Source organism: Ciconia boyciana, chromosome 1 (genome assembly GCF_034638445.1).
Source record: "Ciconia boyciana chromosome 1, ASM3463844v1, whole genome shotgun sequence".
NCBI classification, from domain to species: Eukaryota; Metazoa; Chordata; class Aves; order Ciconiiformes; family Ciconiidae; genus Ciconia; species Ciconia boyciana.
The window spans coordinates 101,768,132-101,790,814 of NC_132934.1; the positions used below are offsets into that span (position 1 = coordinate 101,768,132).

The window sequence follows — 22,683 nt, forward strand, 5'->3', positions numbered from 1 at the left end:
GGGGTTCCTGCTATAGTAATTCCCACAACATGCAACTCAAATCCCGGGATACAACAATTTAAAGGTATTTCCATTACAATCTCCACCTCTGGTCCCTTTGGACAGACCATCAGGTTTAACATTGCAATGAAGTCCTCCCCTTGCCCCTGCTCCAGCTTGGACTTATCCACAGAATGTAGTACCTTCAGAAGTAAACTTGCTCCAACATGGCCTTATGCACAGCCACAGATGCTTCAAGGTGTACCTGCTGCAGCATGGACTTCATCCACAGCCACAGATGCTTCGAGGTGTACCTGCTGCAGCATGGACTTCATCCACAGCCACAGATGCTTCGAGGTGCACCTTATCCAGCGTGGACTTATCCTTGGGCCACAGTCCCTTCAGAGGGATACCTGCTGTGGCACAGACATAACCATGGCCACAGACGTTTCAAGATATACCTGCTCTGGCATGGACTAATCCATGGGCACAGACGCTCTGGGGTGTCCTGCTCCCACATGGATTCATCCACAGGTCACAGTCCCTTTGACTCGAGTTCACACCGGAGTTCCAGCCTGTCCAGTACAGCAGCACAGAAACAGCAGCGATGTCCTGGCCATCTGCCAGCCCAGGCGCAAGGCTATTGCTGTTATCAAAATGTTCCCAGGCACAGCAGAGTAAGATGATCAGCAGTACAGCAGCACGGCAAGCAGTGAAAGCAAAAAGCAGCCACTACCAAGCCCTAGACTCTAACATACAGTAAGGCAGGCAAGCCCTATGGCAAGCACAGAAGCCTGCCGATTAATAGCTTAACAGCAATAACAGCTATAAATTTTATCTAGCACATTCCAATCAAATCCGTCATTATCTCAAACCCTTCGAGCCCCACGTTGGGCGCCAAAAAGGACTGTCGTGGTTTAGCCCTCAGCCAGCAACTAAGCACCACGCAGCCGCTCGCTCACTCCCCCCTGGTGGGATGGGGGAGAGAATCGGAAGAGCAAAAGTAAGAAAACTCGTGGGTTGAGATAAAGACAGTTTAATAGGTAAAGCAAAAGCCGCGCACGCAAGCAAAGCAAAGCAAGGAATTCATTCACTACTTCCCATGGGCAGGCAGGTGTTCAGCCATCTCCAGGAAAGCAGGGCTCCATCATGCGTAATGGTTACTTGGGAAGACAAACGCCATCACTCCAAATGTCCCCCCTTCCTTCTTCTTCCCCAGCTTTATATACTGAGCATGACGTCATGTGGTATGGAATAGCCCTTTGGGCAGTTTGGATCAACTATCCTGGCTGTGTCCCCTCCCAGCTTCTTCTGCACCTGGCAGAGCAGGGGAAGCTGAAAAGTCCTTGGCTAGTGCAGCAACAACTAAAACATCTCTGTATTATCAACACTGTTTTCAGCACAAATCCAAAACATAGCCCCATACCAGCCACTCTAAAGAAAATTAACTCAATCTCAGCTGAAACCAGGACACCAGCTCAGTCACTCTACCTGTCCTAACACCCTGCAAGGCTGAAACACATTTGAAAAAGGAGTTGGAAAGGCTTGTTACCTCAAGAGGTTTTTAATACAGTATGTAGTTTTCACAAGGGCGTCTGTAAAAACATATACATTACACACAGCAGTTAAAATTTTCCAGCAAGGTGTTACAAACCTGACAAAATGTCCAGCACAGAACAGGAGCTCTAATCAAAATCCTGGACCTAACTACCTATGGATATTGTAGAAATTCTGAACTTAGGTAAATTAAGCAGTTTTTGTCATCAGCACCATTAGAGCTGAGTTTTGTGTAGCTGACTCAATGCTGTACTACATTTTAAGGATTGGTGGATTCATGTGAATTTCACAGCTTTGAAAATATGTTGTGCTTTTTTTGTCAAAATAGAGCATTGGCTACATTGTATTGTAACAAGTCACCATCATTGTAGAAGTCTGAAAAATTGGATCATTGCTCTTGTATTGAAATTCCACTTCAGTTGTAAGAGGCTTCCTTACATTAAAAATGTCTTCACACTTCAATGTGAAGTAGAGGAACCACAATTTTGGGTTCTGCCATGAAGGAATGAAGCAGTTTTGTGTGTACAGCACTACTGTGATTTTACCAATGCTGATAATGCCAGGCGTGAGAAGATTGCCTGCCATATGTCTCAGCAAATTAGAGACCTTCAGGTATTTGGACTGTGGCTTTTTATATCACAGGCTTTTTACATCACATGAGTTGTCCCTTTCTGTTATCTTTCCTCCAGGGTCTTGCATTTTCAATTTAAAAATTTCATTATCCAGTGACCTACTTCCCATCTGTAACTAGAAGTACTCTTCCTATGATATACAGAGATATGTTGAGTTTGACTGAACAAATCACTGATATTCATGATTATTCACTATTTCTTGTAGACGGGGAACTAGAGTATATTCAATAAAATCATCAGGAAGCAGATTTAAAACAAAAAAACCCCAGTATTTTTAAAAAACAGTTTGTAATTAAACTTGTTGCCTAAGGATGTTTTGGAAGCCACAAGCAAAATTGGTTCAAAAAAATAATTAAGTAAATTCATGGAAGAAAACTCCATGAGCTGTAAAACGTAATGAAGCAAATTTAGTTAATTCAGAAACCCACTAATCTGCAGATTGCTGGACTCTGGGGGAGTGTTAAAGGTGAGCATGAGGAGAAAGAACCTGTACTGCTTATGTGGAGTCTCAAGTCTGCAGTGGCATATATAGGATCTGATTCAGAAATTTGAGCTATGAATCTTCTATACCAAATAAATGACTTGGGAATTAGCCCACTGGCTGTATGTACATAGTTCTCTGGATTTGTTTCACAACAAAGCCAGTCACAGAAGGCTTCCAGTCTTCCCATTTTGCAGGATTGCATCTGTTCCCTGTTGAGCTGGATTTGTCAGCGGGTTTATTATCTCATTATGAAGTACACCTTAGTGTTAGGTATCTCAGAAGAAACTGTGCTTTACTGTCCAAAGATCACAGCAAAACTTTTGAATACTACTTGAGTTGATTTTTACCATTAGTAAGCTAGTTCATGCTTGCAGTAGCTCCTTGCTTCTTCCCAAATGGAAAAGGCAGCGCAGGGGAAAAGAAAATTGAAATAAGTGAAAAAATAAGAAAAATCTTCAGGGACAACTGGAGAGGCTGACATTTTTATATGCTGAAGTTAGAAAGACTCCTGCAGATACTGGTGCAGAGGTTTTCCCTGGTAAATATTTTTAATTAGCAAACAAATGTTATCAGAGTAGCTTATAACTGCTAGAAAGATGGAATGCAATATCTGCGCTTATCTGACCATTCAAGTCACGTTCCCCAGCTGCCTTTATTATATTCTGGATTGCACCCTGTTCCATCACCAACTTAAGGCACAGACCTGTTTTTATTCCTTTCAATTTGATCTCCTTGTCAGTGTGATCAGCAGTGTCCTAGCTGCTGCCTTCACACCTGGCGTTCCCGTTTGGCCCGCCATGTTAACCACACAGCTTTTGCTCAGCCCACCTCGCCTCGTTGTGCTGGCAAGAATGTTAACACTGTTTTAGAGTCACCCTGTCCTCATCTCTCCTCATTTAATTTTCTCTTTTTCATGGTTTACCTCACATCAACTCATTTCTGCCTTTCCAGGTATGTAATCCAATTAAAATGAGGTTTGGCTGGGTTTTGACCTTTCCATATTTTCTTTATGATTAGTTATCTGCTCTTCCCCTTTTCTAGTTGACAGCTTCACTTTATGTATGGAGAAAGTGATGAGCTGACTGACAGGCAATCAAAATATAAAATATTGAAAGGCCAAACAGGTAAAGCACACTTTAGTATTTCAGCTCCCCAAACTGTTACATCTCAGATTAATCACAAGGGAGGTCAAGAAGGGAAGGGAGAAGATTACTACCTGAAGTGGCTGAGGCCTTAAAATGCTGCAGGTTTCTTCTCTGAAGTAGATACTAGAGCCGTCGGCAATTTTCTCTTTGGCCCTACTTTTTCCTGTCAGAGTTTTCATCTTAGTTCAGATTGGTCCTCAGATCTTTGTAATCACTTTTCTAAATTTACTTTAAGTTTGTTGGTCAGCTGGAAACCAAAGGTACAAGATTTTTAGGAAGCGGGTTTTTTAAGAGTATGAATGGTATCTTTGACTATTATTTCTATTATTGTAAATTTTTTATCACTCTATATTGCAAAGAGAATTTACCTAATCCTGTTGATCATATTGTAATCAGACAGTAATTAATGGTAGAGGCACATTTTTGGACCTATGAGTCTTTTCTCTAATATCTTCCCAGTATTACTGCTGTCATTCATGTTAATAGATTTACTATAGGTCAAAGTAGTCTTCTAAGAGAAAAACATGCACAAAATTAGCAAAGATAAAGCTTTCAAAGACAGACTTTGAGTTTCCCAGGTGTAGTTAATTTTACTGATTTCAGTGTAATTACTCCTCATCTACAACAATCTGTGTAACATGAGAAGCAAGATATGACTAGGGGCAATAGGCATTCAGAAATTGTATTATGGAAATATTTTATTGCAAAGAAATAAAATAATTTTTGAGAATTATGTGGGACAAATTAGTTGTGAGAGGAATATAGGCAGCATAAATCAAAGGCAATGTCCATAAATTAGAGCTGTTTTTGGAAAACGCAGACAGTAAGTACAAGCTCCACAGTTAGCTGTTATTTTTCTTCAATAGATTCTGTTTGAACTGATTAATCACATATTGACTATACCTAGTAATTACCTACTGTTTTATTCTAATGTGTATTGCAACATTAAAATTCAACTGACTCTGGAGGTGATTAAGTGCCATCATAGCTGATTCCATGAGAAAAGTAAGGAAGAGGTCAGAGATTTCATTTCACAATGGACCAGAGCTATGATTAATAAAAATTTCTATCTTCCAGAATTGTGGCCATTCCTTTAAAATAATGATGCTTCCACTGTAGGTCACATTGTGTATATCCTTCAAACTGATGTATCTAGGAAAGAGGAAAAATGTGACCAAATGGTCTCATAAAAGACTCTTTTTCATTATTGGTGCTTTTATTTAAACATTGATAATGTCTGAATCATGAAACTCCGAATCTTCTTTACTTTAATGTGGTACTTATTCAGCTTTGACATTGTGCTTTAGTGCACAGGAGAAGGACCTGGTCCCTGTAGTATATAGATTGAATCTCTATTAGTATTTCTTTCTGTTAAGCGATAGCACTCCGAAAAGGCTAAGCAGGATTATATGGCTTAAGTACAGAATTTTAATGTTGGAGGACAATGGATATAGACTAGAAAATGTATTTGCAAGCAGTTGATAGTAAATTCAGTTACTATCTCCCTGGATTCTTTCCGCACACATACATTTGGAAGTTGTAGGTACACAATAAGTATGTTTTCAGCTGGCAGAAGCCTTTGAAAACCCTTTCCCCAGTGTCAGTTTAAGAAGACTTTTCAGTTACTCATGGGACTCAATGAACTGAATACCTTGATTGTCATTCATAAAATAAGCTAGAGACAGAGTAAACTGCAAGAGAGTGGCAATTCCTGGAGCTCCCGTTATATATTCTAAGTGATAGAAAATTATATTTGGTTATCTTTTTCAATTGCTGAAATAACGCCTGATATTATTTTGATTAGAGTTGTGTTTCTCTTTCCCACTCAAATATTAACGGTGACAAATCTTGTACACCTGACAGTGCCTGGATTTTTATCAGTGCTTTATTGGTAAAGTTAATCTTTTAAAGGTTATTTGAGCACTATAAGGAAAATTCAGCACTTCAGCATTTATTTCCATTAATCTTTTTTTGCGCTAAACATTTTTAGTTATATATAGTTTTTCTCACCCATAGCATCAGAATGTAAACTCTTTGATTGCACTATGAGTCTAAACTGATAGGTCATCACAACTGAAAAGGTCATCACATTTTGGTTAGTCTTTATCAATGTTTTATATCATATATGTGCACAAAGTCTTCATTTCTGTGCTGTTTCCCTCTGAAGTAAGGTGGGGATCAAATTAGAGAGCAGCATGTTTACATAGGTGTGGCATGTGGAGGTTTATCTATTTGCTTGCAAGTGTTAATGTCATCAGAGGGAATCCCCTTTCTTTTGAGCATATGAGAAAAATGATAATACTCATCATGATAATATAACATCTGGATATTGAATAAATATGCCAGTCATTAATAAAGTAGCTACTTTCAGTGAGGCATAATGAAGAACTATCATTTAACCTGAGGATGTCATACAGTGGAAATGTTTCATTACAGCATATCTTGATGGGACGGATCCAGCTATTCTGATGCATTGCAAAAGCGGAAAGCTCTTCATTATTTTTTATACTCTGATCCTGCTACTCCATTAAATCAGTTTATCTAGTCTTAGACCATTAGCACCATTGTAACTTCCATTCAGTCAGTCTATTTCTTGTAGATATGAAAAAATCTCTTGGCTAGAAAGCCAAGTATAAAATTAGCATGGATACAGATTCAGGTACTCATGCAGAAGTGGCTTCAGGAAAGAGTTTGATTCTGAAAGGTGCTCGTGTTCATGCACAGAATGAGCACCTTTCTCATTGTCACAGATTTGTGAACACTGTCATAATCAGAACTGAATAATTCTGTTTAACTTGGATAGCTAGTCATAGGCTCCATATTACATTGTGTAACAACATTGACATCACTTGTCATTTGGATTGTATTTATGTTTTAATTACAGATTTTCACCAAGATAAATTTGCAGTAGGTCATGGAAGAGGTCTTATGAATTTCCTCGTATCAGATTCTGACTAGTAGTTATATTAGTAGACTACGTTAGATAGACTCCTTTAACTTATGTTTAAACCCTCAGCCCCTGTGAAAGCACAAGAACTGCTTCTTGTGAGTCCTATGCCATCTTAAGATCACTAGTGCTGCTCCGATATTAATGTGAAGGATCAGAGCATTTCTTGTACTTCTTTTATATGAACTCTGAGCTGTATATAATGGCCAACAGTTCACTTACTGCTTACATGCAATGGGAAATACAGCCATATCAGTGAAACTTTTATTTTATTTTGCAGATTTTGTAGTAGTCTTCTGTAGTTATCAAGAAATACAGAACAGATGTAGAACAGAAATACAGAACATTTCCCATTGATCCTGGTCCCATCACTGTCCAGGTCAGAGATCTATCACAGAGCATACTGTGGCTCCTTCTAGCCCACAAAACCATGCTTCCTTTCGATGGAAAATAGGGGGCATGGCAGGAGGGCTGATATACGTCTAAATTTTTCCACAACATAAAATCAGGGTCTGGTAAAAGCATGCACTAACGTCCAGGAAGTACATCCACGTCTTGCAGTTTAAAATTCACTTTTTGAACCCAGAATCCATGCAAAAGTGCGTGCCTATTTTCTGTGGCAAGAATAAGACAAAGCGTCCCATACTTCTCTGCAGACTAGAATTGTATTGTTTTATTCTGAGACTGTCTTTAGGCCTCCCTGGGACAGATCATGGCAGAAGGAGTGGCCAACCTTGAGACCCACCCCCATCAACCTCAAATTGCATCTCTCTGTGGAAAGCTCTGCCTTTCCAGGTAGGCTGCAGATCTTGTCATTGTCATGAGAAGGGAGTAATGGCAAAGCATCCACTCCCCGGAGGATTGTCTTATGTATGAATCCAGTCCAAAAAGGCTGATTTCTTTGTGTGAAACATTCACATGAAACAATGTGAAGTTTCCAGCTATTAATAATTTTGTCTCGAGTTTGAGCAACTGTCTCCTCGGGTACAGGATTCTGAAGCTTTTTCTTCTCAAACACACCAAGGTGACAGGTTCCCTTTCTCTATTTAACTTGTAATAGCAAATCCTACCCCCTTTCCCATATTACAGCAGTATTACTTTTGTGATCGTGTACTCCTAGATGTCGTTTTTCGGACTGTGTGATGGATGGTGTAAGAGGCTGCAGAAATAAAAGAAGAAAGTAGATGGGAGGGCATGGAGATGGGAGCCCTCAGGGCCTCCTTCAGGCAACCCCAGGCAGGTGCTGAGGGGGCAGCAAGCCAGACAACCCTTGGAGGTGACCAAAATACCTTCCACTGCCAAGAAGGGACAGGGAGGGCACAGATGGCTGCCCCTCAGGAAGTTGCTGTTAGCCACAGCCTGCCCACACGGACAGAGGGACCCATTTCGTTGATTAAATGTTACCATCACAGTCCTTGTCACACTCATTATCTTTGACCAACTAAAAATAAGAAATTATACTTGATAACTGTCTGTCTACATCCCTGGCTAGGGAGCCACTATAACCCAAATGCTATGTTTTACACAAGCAGTAGTTAGCCTGTAATAACTCGCTAAAACTTTGAACTGAAGCATACTAATACCTGTATAAAACAAGCATTTGCTGTTTACATAACCTTTAATGAACATGTCCAGAATCTTTCCTTCACTGGATGTTTTGTCTTTACCTGGACTGAAGTGCAGAAACAGCATCTTGTATTGATATTGTATTTAACAGGCAAGATCACAAACATTGGGCCATACCTATGATTCAGTGTGGTCTTAGGACAGTGCAAAATCAGGTGGTTTCTTTTTTTTTTTTTCCTAATTCTTAGATTGATTTTGAGCTGGTCACTAACTTATGTTGAAAGACTTAGTCTCTTCGGGCAGAAATGTACACACTTTAGTCAGCAGCTTCATTACTAAATAAATTCAAGTCTTGTGGTCTCCAAGTTTGCATAACCTGCCCAAGTTACATGTTAAGTTATATGACCCCTCTGCACATGGAAGTCCCTGGAAGTTGCACATATAACAAGGCTGTAGAATAGAAATTAGCTATTCATGACACACTGAATGTTTGTGAAATGTCCATAAAGTAGTATGAAAACTCTGTATGTGTAGGAGTTCTCTATTTCCTTACAAATCTGAGTATTAACCTATTATACCTTTTTTGCTCACATACATGCTATTTTTCAAGTTGAAGCAAGCTTGATCGCAAAAAAAAATCCATCGCTTTAACAGGTTGGCCTTCTGTCAGAAGAAAATAGATATTTTCTGAAATTTCTAAAAAGAAAGTATGTCTAAAATCCACTAACCTGTTCAAAATGAAGTTATAACATTTCAAGTAATTGGGAGAGATCTTCTGATAGTTACAGAAGTTGTTAGGTGGTATATTAATCACAGTCTCCATCCATAAGATTACATGTACACTGTGTCTTACTATTTCAATTTAAATATACAGTTCTTGCTGTTTCAGAATTTTGTAATGGACTGTAGAACAAATCAACACTTCCTCTTACTATAGTTTCTCAAATTATTTCCACTGTTTGAAGTGAGCATTAAATGCAATTTAGCTATTTGTCATTGTTACCTTCCTTCTCCTCCTTTACTAACAGAAGCATTAGATTATTTTTGTGTGTTTGTTTTTTAATTTGGTTTTCTTAGCCATCTCCTTGTATGTCTACTGGGGGAATAGTGATATACCTGCTGTGCTATGCTAATGTGACTTTGTTACACCATGACTGAAGTTGACTCAGCGTGTTTTATATAAAACTGTTTGTTTTATGTAAAAAATATATGGATGTCAGTCAGAAGAGGTTAAGAGTCCAAGAGAATCTAACTGAAACCTATTCTTCTCCTGGTTATATCTCTTCTGTGAACCAGATTGTTTCCTTCTTAACAGGCTGGAAGCACCGTCTGAATAACTTATACATACTCTAATATTACTGCATGGTATAATAAATGTATATGGTGCCCTATGGGTATCACAGTTGGATTGTTAAGCATATGCCAAGGACATTTCTGCTCATATGTCAGTTTGGAGACAAATCCTGCTGCAATGAAGTAAAGCTAGCCTTAAGGCACCATATAAAATATTACAGATTACTGATTTATCAAGTGACAGTAACTAATGACAGGGAATAAACTCTCTCTTCCTTTAAGTTATCCCCCCATGTAAAAGTATCATCAACGACCTGTCTAGCCAAGCAGCACTTAGTTTTTGCACAGCAATCGATGCGTCTGGTCTCCATACTACAGCAGCTGGTCTGCAGTGGTAATTCCCAGTGATCTCTGCACACCATAATTCTCAGTGACCTCTGCGAGAGTCAGGAACTCTCAGCAGATTCCCAGGATCAACTGCTAGGAGATAAACGGGACTTTTGCCGAAAGTGTTTCTCAGAGAGTCTGAAAGGGAATTTCATGTACGACTACATTACAGCTACCTGGAAAGAGAAATTAAGTTCAACAGCAGTGAAGCAGTTGAACAATGCTAGAAGTTTACAGACTTTAAAGAAAAAGTTAATTTTTATTTTCTTTTACCCACAGGTCTACCCACGGATAGCGCCGGCATTTTGGCACTACCTGCGGGTAGAAGTGAGTAGCGGGTATTTGAATACTCCCACATCTTTACTTTACAGCTTACTAGTATTTACTGACCTCCTAGTTTGTCCATTGTGCAAAAGTAATTAGCTACCATTCTAGCTGCCATTTTCTGTAAATGTAGTCTTGTACTAATTCCATATCGTTTTGACTACAGTGTAATTACTAACCCAAGACACAAAGATGTGATGTGTTTATATGCAAGATTAAAGACAAAAAATTGATATCTAAGGCCATATCATACATTATGACTATAGCACAAAATCCAAGTACACAAATCCATACCTGCACCTCCTTTTATAAACACATTTTACATTCATGAGAAGAATGTGGAGCTTCAGTTCTGCTATATCATTTTTGCAAAGTTTGTACAACTCAACTTGATATCATTTTTCCCCTCTTTTGTCCCTCAGGAGCATGAGCAGCTCAGCTATTCCTCCACAAGGTCCAAGGCTCCAAGTGTTATCATCACAGGTCTCAAGCCAGCCACCAAGTATATATTTCATATCAGAGTCAGGACGGCAGCAGGATACAGCGGCTATAGCCAGAAGTTTGAATTTGAAACTGGCGATGAAAGTAAGTTTTACTGAAGGAAAAAAAATCAAATACAATAGAAGTAGCATCTAATTCTAAAACACTGAGGCACTGGGAGTTTGAATGGCTGAATCCATACCATTTGCTTATCACAAAATGACCACTGCTGTATAATAAAAAACCAAGTAAGCCTCAGCCTCACACTTCTGGATTTATAACAACAAATAGAAATTTTAACCCAACACTGCAATTGAAGGAAAGTTTTCTTCTGCAAAATTTCCTTAAGGGTCCCTTCCAACTTGCGATATTCTATGATTCTGTGATCCTTCCTTTGCTTAAAGAAGGCCTTCCTTTTGACATCTAGAAATACCCTTAGTCAGGCTTTATATAAGTCCAGCAGCTTCATGCAAGCTCACAGAACACAGTGATGGAGTCTTTTCTCTGGAGTTTTTAGTGTTCCCAGACTCTACATATTAAAAAATGAAAACTTTTCTATGCATTTCCGTCAACCAGTGAGCCTACTAAATTTGCCAGTAAGAAGCAAAAAGTCTATGTATTCCTACAGTATTCTGTAGCATCAAGCCTTTTTGCAAGCCTATGTATGATGTTCATGCTCTGAACAATTTTATATTTAAGTCATGTATTGCCCTCCATGTTCAAAGAAACTGCAAACAAGGTATTTACAAGCATTTGAGATAAAATTAGTGTAGTAGATACAACACTAAAACACTCATTAATGAAATTACTTTAATTAACCAATTATGTATACCATGTTTTTCATTAGTGTTTTAGAATTCAAGTTGCTTAAGCTAAAGTACAGACTCAAAACTATGTAAGTGTTTTCAAGAGCACCCATGGGTTTGTGTTCCATTTTCATTGCTTCTTAACTTCTGTTTCAGAAATGTTTTAGGGATAGATTTCCAAGTGCTTAATGCCTAATTGGAGTTTTTAAAATTTTCTGGGTACTTAAGCCAATTGGTTTGAGTAGGAGTTGAGCACTTGGGTGTTTTCAAGAATTCCAGTACATCCTGTCTGCATCTTCTGATGCAATAAATACTAGGCTTTAGGCACTCAGGGACATAACTCTGATCAAAAGTAAAAGGTATTTAAACCTCTATGAGCCTACATCATGTTTGTGAAAATGTGACTTGCCCATCTAAATCAGGAAGACTGTGGTTCCAGTGACATTTCTCTTATTGGCACTGCTGATAGAAACATCACCTGGGAGTGAGATTCCACCCACTCCTTCCCAGCCCCACATCTCCTTCTCAGTTGCACTAATGCAACAGGCCCTTGGGCTGCATGGTGAGCTAGAGCTCACAACACTCTTAAACATTTATTACCTCTATTACTTCTAAGCACTCAGTGTGAATCTTGATAGTGAAACATAAATACACATTATATATTTGCTGTTTACCAACATTTATTGCTTAAACTTGTGCCTGACTAAAAGTGTTTGAGTTGTTATAAATATAAATCATTCTGTGATTGAAAGGAAATATAGACAGAAGAGGTTTTGTTTATGATCAATTGAGATGGAGGTCCAGAGAAATTCTGCCACTGTTTGAAATGGTACCTGGAGCTAGATAAAGACTTCAGTTTAATTAAAAGGGTAGTTCAAAGGACTGTGGTCTTATTCAAATATTTATAGAGTACTGCTTTAGATTTCAAAGGGGAAAAAAAAGCAAAGTGCCTGCTGGTAAATATTACTTATTTCAAATTGAAGCAGTACTCAGTGACCAGTCAAATGATGCCTTGTTACTCTCCAAATATCTTACTCACAGCAGTATTTTGAAAATTGGCCTATTCTAAACTTTAAGGCAATATCAGATGATTATGATCATTCATTTGTACCCCTTTCATAACATGGGCCAAATGTCTGTAACTCTGTAACTTTTCCAGACAGCTAATGACAATAGCTTGAAATGTAACATCTACCATATACAAATAGTCTTGATTTAAAGTCTTCCAGTAATGGGGAGCTCACCATATTTATAGGTAGATAGTGCCAGTGCTTAAGCCTCATAATTAAAAATTTGCACCTTATTTCTAGCCTGATTTTTTTTATTTAGCTTGTATCTTGTGACCATTTTCTGCCAAAATAAAAAGCCAAATACTATCTGAAATCTCTTCCTCATCTAAATGTGTGCATGCCATTTTTAAGAATTCTCGTCTTTCCCACAAGTGATATAAATGCTCTCTCTCAGTCTAAAAAAACCAATTTTTCCAAACATTGAATCATTTTGTAGCTCTCCCAGATTTTAACATCCTTTTTGAAGTATAATATCAGAGCTGAACCTGACACTGAATTAAACTGGAAAACTAAATCTGTTTATGATGCCATAAACAGACCTAACACCACTTACCTCCTTATAATTCAGTTTTCCTTTACTTATAGGTCTAAGCCCTTTCTGCCTGAACTAGAGCATTTTCTTACACAGCTGAATAACTAGAACATAGCAATGTTTTTGTCAGTACTGTTGTATTCCAAGATACTGACCTACATTTAGATGGAAGGATTGGGGAGGGTTGTGTTGAGACTTGGACTGCATAGTTATATCAGTACATGTAAATGTTAATTCACCCTTGCTGGCATGCATCTTTCTTACAAACCAGTCCAAGTCAAGCTGTGTAGGAATCTATCTTAATCATTTACTACTCTAGCAGTATGAAGCTCAGCTGAAAATTTTCTGATTTTTAAATATATATTCTTCTCAATTATTCTGAAAGATACCAAATAATCTTAGACCAAGGCAGACTATTGCAGCTCCCTCCATCCCTACCCATTAGAAACAAGTTACTTGGTGAAAATTCCACATTTGGAATTACTTTTTATGGTCTTTCAGTTAGCCAGATTTTAATTAATGTGAGCTATACTGATTTTATATAAAGTTAATGTTTTCATCAGAAGGCCGGGAAGAATAGAGTCTTTTAAAAGTCTGTATTGTCAACAGAAAATTTATCAACCAACAATCTCATTAAAATGACAAAAAATATTTCATGTGTTTGATAAAATTCTTTCTCAACTGACGTTAGATAGTAACATCCTTGAGCTCTGCGAGTTGTACATATTATAGTCTTAACATCTAAAGAAGAATTCCAGGACCAGTTGAAGGTGAACATCCAAAGTTATTCCATTTACCCTGCTTGAATATTGACATAATTTGTTAATAAATAGTCATAAAGTGAGCAATCCAAAATTGGGATTTTTCTTTAAAGTGATAGACAAGTTGTAAAAAAGTAATGGTTCATCAGTTGTGAGACGTTTATATTAATGTCCTAAAACAGTGCTGTCACGCCTTCTCCAGTTTACTGGTTGAAACACTATCTATGCCGTTTCAGCTATATAGGATAAAATTAGATACATCCTTACTAGGAACACCAAGACATTTTGGTATAATTATTAATGGTGGTGCATGAAGCAGAAAGAAGGCCAACTCTGTAGGAGTAATAAAAAACCAGTTAGTTAATCATGTGATGCTGGGCTGGTTTTTGGGAAGCACCCTCACTGACCAGCAGACTGAGGCAGCCATCGCTTGGGGAGCATGTTGTTGTTGAACTCTTCTCCCTGCTGCAGACCAATAAATGGAACATCTGGAAGAGTAAAATTTGTACTTTCTTTGTGAAGGGAAATGGAGTTACCTAGAAAAGTCAGAAAAATTCTCTTCAAGGAAGCAGGGATGGATGAACGGATGTTGTCAGGCATTTCTTCCACTGTTAAAGCTGAAAGGCTGCTGCTGGGAAATGTAATAGCTTTGCAAAGCACAGTAACTACTGCTTTTGACCATGTTACTTATTGCCATTTTATTCAGTCTCCCTGTTTCAGCACCTTACAGGCAAAACACTTCCAGCAAAGCTGACAGGGTTTCGTACACCTCAGCACACACACGTGTACCACTGCTGTGGCTATAAATCGAAGCATAACCTCACTCATAGTTCCTGCTTTTATGTATTGGGAGTACCAACTATCTGAGTCACCACAAACAGCTCTGGTCCTTCCTAGCATAGAATAAAATATATTCTGAGAATAAAAAAATAGTTTATCCCAAACATGCTTTAATCTCTAACTGTTTTCTCTCTCCCTCTCTATTTTTCTCTCTCTTTCGTCTAACTAGCTGTTTATGGAAGATTTTTTTTGCTTGGTTGGTTTAAAAAAAATTACTGAGTCAAAGCATTCTTTTTTCCTGGGGGAATGTTTTTTACTATATCACCTCAGAGGCCTTTGTGCCTAGAGGAATTTGTAAAATATTGAACAATTTACAACTGTTAGGCAGTGCAGTGCTTTCATGCTGTAGCTCTCTTGTGCAGGGCCTGTTCTAAAACCAAGGGTAATTTTCCATGTCAGCCTTCCCACCATTAGGAAAAAAAAATCTGAAAGGGAACTAGTTGGCTTGTTCCAGAAGGGGCCTAAGGGGCAAACTAGCATGTGTGCAGTGTGGACTAGTGCTTGGGCTGAACAGAGTGATAAATGTAAGCACATGATGATTTTTAATCCAAAAGCAATGTAGACTTTTGTATGCTTCAAGTAAATCATATTAACAATCAAAAACTTAAAAGTTCAGAAATGCCAATAGAACACCTGATTAGGTATTTTATAAATTTGAGGGCTGTGAAAAATTAATTGGCCTGAAATCCTGATCTTGATGAAACAATAACTTTAATTTCTTTACCACAGGCACAGATGGTGACTTTCTTGTATTGCCAGATCTGCTGAATTCTGACATTCTTCCTCCTCTTCCCATATCCACAAAGTCCATCTTTAACTTTTCGGCCTCAAATCATGCTATTTTGGATTTGCCACCAGAGGTGATTTAGACCCTGAGCTCCATTCTTTCCAGAACTCCAAAGCTCAAGAGAGGGGTTCTGAATCATTGATTCTGATAAAAGTCCAATATTGTTTCAAGCACATACTCTGATTCATGCCACAATAGAGAAGCCGTCCCTAGGATTTTTAGAAATGCATTGGATTACCAGTGCAAAATGGAGATTTTTTTGTTAGAATGTTTGATGTTTTGACAATAGTAAATTAAATTTCTGGTTGAAACAAACAAATGAGATGGCATTTATCTCATATTTAGAAGCTGTCTTGCTGGATCTCTCCCCATGTCTGCCTAGTCCTACTGTTCATTCAATAGCAGTCAGGACTGGATACCTCAGAATGTCTCATTTTAATCCTGAAGTATTTCTTTACTGTGTTTTATATTTTCAGCCATTTGTTCTTCAAATTTGACTTTGGCCTTATCTGATTTCTCTACTGTACGTGCCCAGAAGCCCCAGAGACTTTACTTTTCCTCTGCATTTCCTAAACAAGAGCAACGTCCTTGCTCAGATCTGAAACTGCTTGCACAGGCTTTCCATTCATCCACTGGTCAGGAAGCAAATGTTAGGGGCAACACTTGGAAGAAGGCTTTTCAAGCAAATACATACCAAAAAGTTTTACATTCTTATGCTAGTGATGGCATTATTTTTCCCCTTTAAAAGTCCTTTTTAAGATTGCCTTTCCATTGCCTCCTCCCTTTCCCACATCCCCCCTTAGACAGGAGCCCATTAGCTCACTGGAGCACAGGAACTGCAGCACTTCTGAAAATGTAAAGGTTACCCTGATTAGACTTTATATTTTTGTTTTCCATTGTTCTTAAGCACTGTTGTTTACAATGCCTTGTAAATCCATCTGCCAGCCAGTTCCTTTCTAGTAGAGCTCCAGTTCTCACCATCCACACTTATCTATCTTACAGCTACTCAGTATTATCTGTCTAGCTGTCTTTCTGTCACTTTTTTATCTTTCAGCTTGCTGGAAGGTCCGCTGCCTGATAGATGTCAAATTGAAATAACTAAAGGATGTAGCTAAGAGACAGAAGTGAGCTGTCATTAGGGCTTCCAGCCCTTTTATACCAAATACACAACCTTTTAAAAGATTTTGGAGAAATTTGCTCAAAGAAAAAAAAGGAGAACAGAGCTGGAAGATTCTCTCTGTCTTTCATCCTTTTGCACCGCGACTAAAACGTCTGCACCATTTCTTCCAGTCTGCCCAGTGAGGAAGTGAAGAAGCCTTGGGATATTTCCCTTCAGCCCAGAGAGGAGGGAAGGGGCAGCTCCTCCTCCACACATCTGGGTGAAGAACCCAGAGAGGAGCTGAGGCAGGCTGTGGATGTAAAGAGTACATGGTGGGGACAGAACTGACACCAGGCTGGATGCAGAAGGGATTTCTGGGCATGGTGTTAAGCAAAGAAGCTGGAATGCTGCAATTAGACACTTTAAATGTCATTTTGGGCATATAACCTGAGTTAAGCATGAAGAGTAACGGGAGTGAAGAGTTTATCTGGATAATACGCTTCTGGGTACATGCTGCAGTTTCAAAATCAAATCACCACTTTGACTAATCACATTAGTTGCAGCTACAATGTGTTTGAAGAGTTTTGACTCCCAAACATTATAGTATACTATCTAATCATCTGCTGGGATAAGTAATAAATCCTCTCTTTTCCCTGTCTTATGCTACTCATTTTTTAAAGTATGTTTTTGTCAAAATGAACTTACTGAACTGACAGGCAGAGAGAATGAAACATACTACCAGACAGAGCAGCCAGCCCAGTTAGATAGGTACTAAGCTCCCTTATGAGTCTTAGCACTGCTAGTGGTTTACATATGCCTGTTGCACCAGTACTTCCTCACCCCCTCGCCTATCAACTTTAACTATCAAATGGAGTATGGCCCTATACATGATACAGCCACATTCATCCCTGTGATTACAGAGCTACTAATCATCCCTGCACTGGACAGATTTGGGTGGTGCCTAGTTGGCAGATATAAGATCATGCGTTGGGCAGTGTAGAGACAACAAAATACTGATTTTATGCTATATGAATGTTGGCCATGTTGTCCAACAAATGAGATTCTGGAAAAAATGCTATGCACTTCTATAATTAAATGCAGCACTCTAATATGTACATACAAAGAGATGAAATGAGGTTGCAGGAACTTGCTTGGCATTGCAACCTATCATAATTGGTTTTTAAACTGAGTTTTTCTGTCTTGCATAATCAAGAATAGTCCTGAGGAGAAACATGGGGTCATATACCAATATGCACAGCTGATGGAGAGGAAAAATGAAGGAAGAAAAAGCAGGAAATTACAAAAAGGATTCAAGAGAACATTCACAACAGAAACAATACATGTTAAGGCTCTTATTATTTACAACTTGAACTTTACCTTAAGAGAAAGCTGGAGAAATGAGAAAAGAACAGAGAGATTGAGGGACATGCTGACTTTAATTTAGAATGGCAAAATGCTGTAAAAATTTTAATTATTGAGTGTTCCTGATTGCTATCTTCTCACTGCCTAAATAGTGTTTTATGGAACCTTTTACCTGCATGTGAGGAGTCTGTGTATGCGCATACACGTGTGCTTATATATGCGTTGTTCACTGCACTGTGCCTTTATTGATTTTTAGAAGGATCACTTCAAGCAAAAATAAGTATTTCGATCATTTTGCTTTACCTGCCTCTCTGTCAGTTTTTAACAAATCCACATTTTCCAATTATACTTGTCTGTCAGTTGACATTTTTATCTGACAAGTAAATTAAGGTCATCAGGAAGTTTCAGGCTAGAAAGCCCCTTACAGTGATTTGGCTACTTGAAAAAAAAATCCTAATATATTGGACTCTGGCACCTCTGCCAACACAGTAAAATACAAACAAGAGAAACAGAATGATCACTTTTTAAGTACGTACACTCTCAGCTAAAAATGGTATTGCTTAGAGGTGGGAAGAACTAAGTCAGTCTGGAATTTCTCCCCTTCATGAATTTGACTCTGGTTCCTGATAGAAAATATATGTTATTAAACTGATAGATTGCATTCTGTTTTAGCTAAAACACCAAGAAGTAGCAGCTCCATTCAGCAGAAATGATCCAGGACATGTGACTCTTCATCTCGATAGCTGCAAAGTGCTTCTTTGGACCATGGAATCAGTCCCTACATTTGCACCTTTAATTCTCATGAATAAAGGCCCTGGGTTGTCTCTTTGGTAATGAATGTCTGTTGAAGAAAAACACAGCTAATTTATCTGAGCCCACGGTTTGCTTTTCTCCTGCTGAATTCACTATTTTTGCACACCTCTTTTTCCTATTTAAAAAAAAAAAAAAGAGGCTGCAGTTTGTCCTCTCACTTCCATTGCAGAGATGGGCAAGATAAACTCATCTAAAACCTCCTTCTCCATTTACAACTTCAAACTGTGCCTGGCTGTAACGGTCTTTGCAACAGTGAGCACAACCCCCGCTAGTCTGGAAATAGTATTCAGCGTTTGATTTGGAGAGCCCGTTATTATTTGCGTTGTTACTTGTGTGGCATGATATTTGTTATGTTGTATTTTTCCAAATAAATCTGACCCTGTGGAACATAACACAATGCAGAGCTAGAATCCACTCCCATAATATCACTAGATACCATTTTGGAGATTAGCTATTCAGTGAGTATTTGCTACAACATTTATTGGAAAATGTATATATTTAGCTTGTCTGTGGAGAGCTTATGACCACAGATACTGAATGCCTTGTAATTTACTGCCTGTGCATATCTCCATTAAATTATATGGACAGAAACCTAATGGCAGAAATTTAACAAGTTGGTTTTGCTGAAAATTTGACATAAACTACTATTGTTTTTATTTGCTTTACAGCTATTACAAAGCCAGTTTACACTGCTAATTTCTAAACCACTCACAAATATTATTTCGAAGCCAAATGTTTTTCTTGGAAACAGCATTTTATGAGGCTTTGGGCAGCAATGTGTGCATTGTATTGGGCTTCATCAACTGCAAAGTGAGAGAATATAGCCTGCTGAGCTTTCTCTTTGCAGCAGCCTAGGTGATTTCCCGAAGCTTTAATCATCTGCTGCCTAAAGAAAGCTGAAGATTTTCCTTATAGAACAGTTTGCAGGTTTACAAAATTAAAGTTGCTGTCCTGATAAATCTAAAATTTGTTTTCTTTTCTACATTTACTACTGTTGTCAGAGGCCATTGAATAGAATTATTTATTCTCCTTTCAGAACAATGTTATGTTTCTCGTGGAAACAGAAAGTAAGAATTAGGTAAATGTCATGGTGAAAATGTTCAAGTGTAACTGAGTTTAAGAAATAAAACTTTGGAGTCACAAGACCGGAGATAGAGAAAAAATTGAGCCTAATTCTTTTCTGCTCATGTAGTACTTGGACAGTGGGGACCAACTGGACTGTAACTAGGTACTTTGTCAATGTAAAGATTTAATATTATACTGAATAAATTAATAAAAAGAGCAAGTGTCTAGAGACTGGATAATTTCAGGTGATCTTTTTTAACTCCTAGAAGTCCTACAAAAAGCAGAGAGAAAAACATGAGGCATAAGAAAATAATTTTTTTTTTCAACTACAGTGTTGCCAATCACCAGAGCATGTTATAGGTAAAGCTGTATGCATTTTGTGACAATAAAAATAAACACCAGACATACAGAAGAGTGTGTGAGGCTACACATTAATTGTGCTTTTTCTGCTTCGCTTTCTCCTGAACCCAGTTTAATATCTCTTACATACATAGCACTGCTGCTGACTTCACTGGGACAGTTGGGTGTAGAGGAATTCTGGATTAGATGCAGGATTAAGCTTAATAAAGCTAAAGAAAAAATATCTTCTAGTTTTGTGTCCAAAATCCTGTCATATTCAAACTTTAGTAAATTGCAAGTGTCTGATAATGCCAGCTCCTCATTTTAAAAACCTGTAAACATCTTCTCCCCTTCATCATAGTTGGGACATGGATTACGGTTTTTCCCTTCACAGGTGCATGCGCATCTGATGTCCTTGCTAAGCACCAAGGAAAATATTACGGAGTAATTGCAACATTTGACCGGTGCAATGTTATCACCCATTCTGCAAGAACCCTGGGTGATGGAGCTTTAACCTCTTTTCTTTGTGCTTCTCTTTCAGCTTCTGATATGGCTGCAGAGCAGGGACAGATTCTTGTAATTGCCACTGCTGCTGTTGGTGGATTCACCCTCCTGGTCATCCTCACGTTGTTCTTCCTGATCACCGGGAGGTAATTAACACTACGGTGTTCTCATTTACTCAGGGACAGAGTCATCCAATACTAAGAATTTAAGAATAACAGTTAAGTCATTCACCACATTTTCAGTGCTAAAATAAGGGTTAGGCATAGCGAGGTGAATGTCCTCTTTGTTCAGCACTGCTCATACTCACAGTTCTATTGTGAGTGTTGTCTTTTTGTAAAAAACCCAGTTTGGGGAGCTAAGCAATTGTGTGAGACCAGGAAACAGCCTGGCTGTTTTTAAAATAAGTTTCTGGACCTCTTGCCTGCGGAGCAAGAATTTAAAAATACAATGTACCTGCACCCTCAAGGCTCTGACATTAGAAGACAAAAAAACCAAAAAAACACTGTAGTTTTTACAAAATCTCATAACTGTCAATTGCAAAGCTTTGGAGGGTGTAACCTTAGGATTTTTGATGTCTTGGGGTTGGCAATATAGCTTGCTAAAGGCACTTGAGTGGACAATTTTTTATTACTTTTACTATATTAAATTTGTAGGAAAAATCATGCATGATTATGCATATATTTTATACGCACATTTCTGCATCTATTAAGAGAAAATATAGGAATTATGTAATGAAATTAAACTAAAGAAAACTTTACTCCAAAATACTACAATGATTCTACTGCTTGTGATATCACTGGTGAACAGAAAATAGCTTCCTGAAGGTCCTGTTTTATTGCTTTTTGGCTATTTTTTTTTTAATTGGATTGAAAATATCCCAAATAAAGCTACATTACAGCAGTACTGTTGCACCAGCAGGGGAATTGACCCGTCCGGACAATTTTTTATAACTACTCTGATTCTTATACTTACAATACTTTTCATACAGTGCTGATTGTCCACCTTCCTTCAGTTGATGTGTTGATCAGGATCAAATAATGACATTATGCAAATTGGATGATAAAGCATTTTCATTTGAGTGGCCAGATGCCATGCTCAATTAGACACCGAAGGTTTTAAGGGAACTCACAAATTCTAGTTGGACTTGCTAAAAAACGCACATAGAGGTCGGAACGTCAGTCCTTGCTGGAGCTCAGATTCCCACAGGCATAGCTGCTTCCATGGTGCCTTGTTTCCTTTTTCACTGAGCCTCTGGGTGTTTCCTGTGTGATCTCAGGACTTCATCTGCTTCCACCAGGAAGCAAAGCAGAAGTTAAAAGGACAAAGATATTATGTCCCCGTCTCCTCTGTGAGACATCAGTGGCACTGCAGTGCTGCCGTGGATCAAGAAGGCCTAAAACCAGACTGATATTCTGTAGAGGTCCGGGCCTTCGAGCAGAGGAATCGGGCTCATAGCTCCTGCAGTAAGCTCTTTAGGAGATGGGCTCTGGCCCCTCTCTACCCTTTTCCCCTCTCCATTCTTCAGATGCATAAAACAGCCAGTGGAAGAGCTTCCATGTGAGGAGGATTATCTGTGGAGTTTCCTTCTTACCTGGCTTGGGGACAGAAAAAATCCAGAGTCGGGATAGGATTCTGCACTATTCCTGTCCTGGTTTAGAGCCCGTGTTTACACTTAGAGAAAAGATGTTACACTGACTCCTCTGAATGTGATAATGGTCATCACAGACGGGGCTGATATCAATAGACGGTGCTGCGCTTTCAGATTTGTAATTAAGTTTCTGTTTTGTTGGTATAGCATTACCTCTAATTTGAAAAGAAAGTGAAGTCCTATCAGCGTAGGCCAGAGGTTTTATTTGCAGTACCCTGCAGTACCCAGGAACCAAATATGGCACTACAGTAGCTACCATTATG

General features: G+C 38.5%; 1 protein-coding gene across 13 annotated transcripts in view; it reads left to right on the plus strand.

The window, feature by feature from the left end:
* Positions 1 to 22,683, plus strand: part of EPHA6 (EPH receptor A6) — a 532,004-nt gene that overhangs the window by 376,909 nt on the left and 132,412 nt on the right. For 9 of the 13 annotated variants that reach the window (XM_072885203.1, XM_072885210.1, XM_072885220.1 and 6 more), the window contains 3 exons: positions 10,270 to 10,317; positions 10,737 to 10,899; positions 20,810 to 20,918. In XM_072885203.1, the coding sequence (XP_072741304.1) occupies positions 10,270 to 10,317; positions 10,737 to 10,899; positions 20,810 to 20,918 (320 nt within the window). The remainder of the gene's footprint in view (positions 1 to 10,269; positions 10,318 to 10,736; positions 10,900 to 20,809; positions 20,919 to 22,683) is intronic. The other 4 variants (XM_072885244.1, XM_072885299.1, XM_072885262.1 and 1 more) reach the window with 1 other exon arrangement.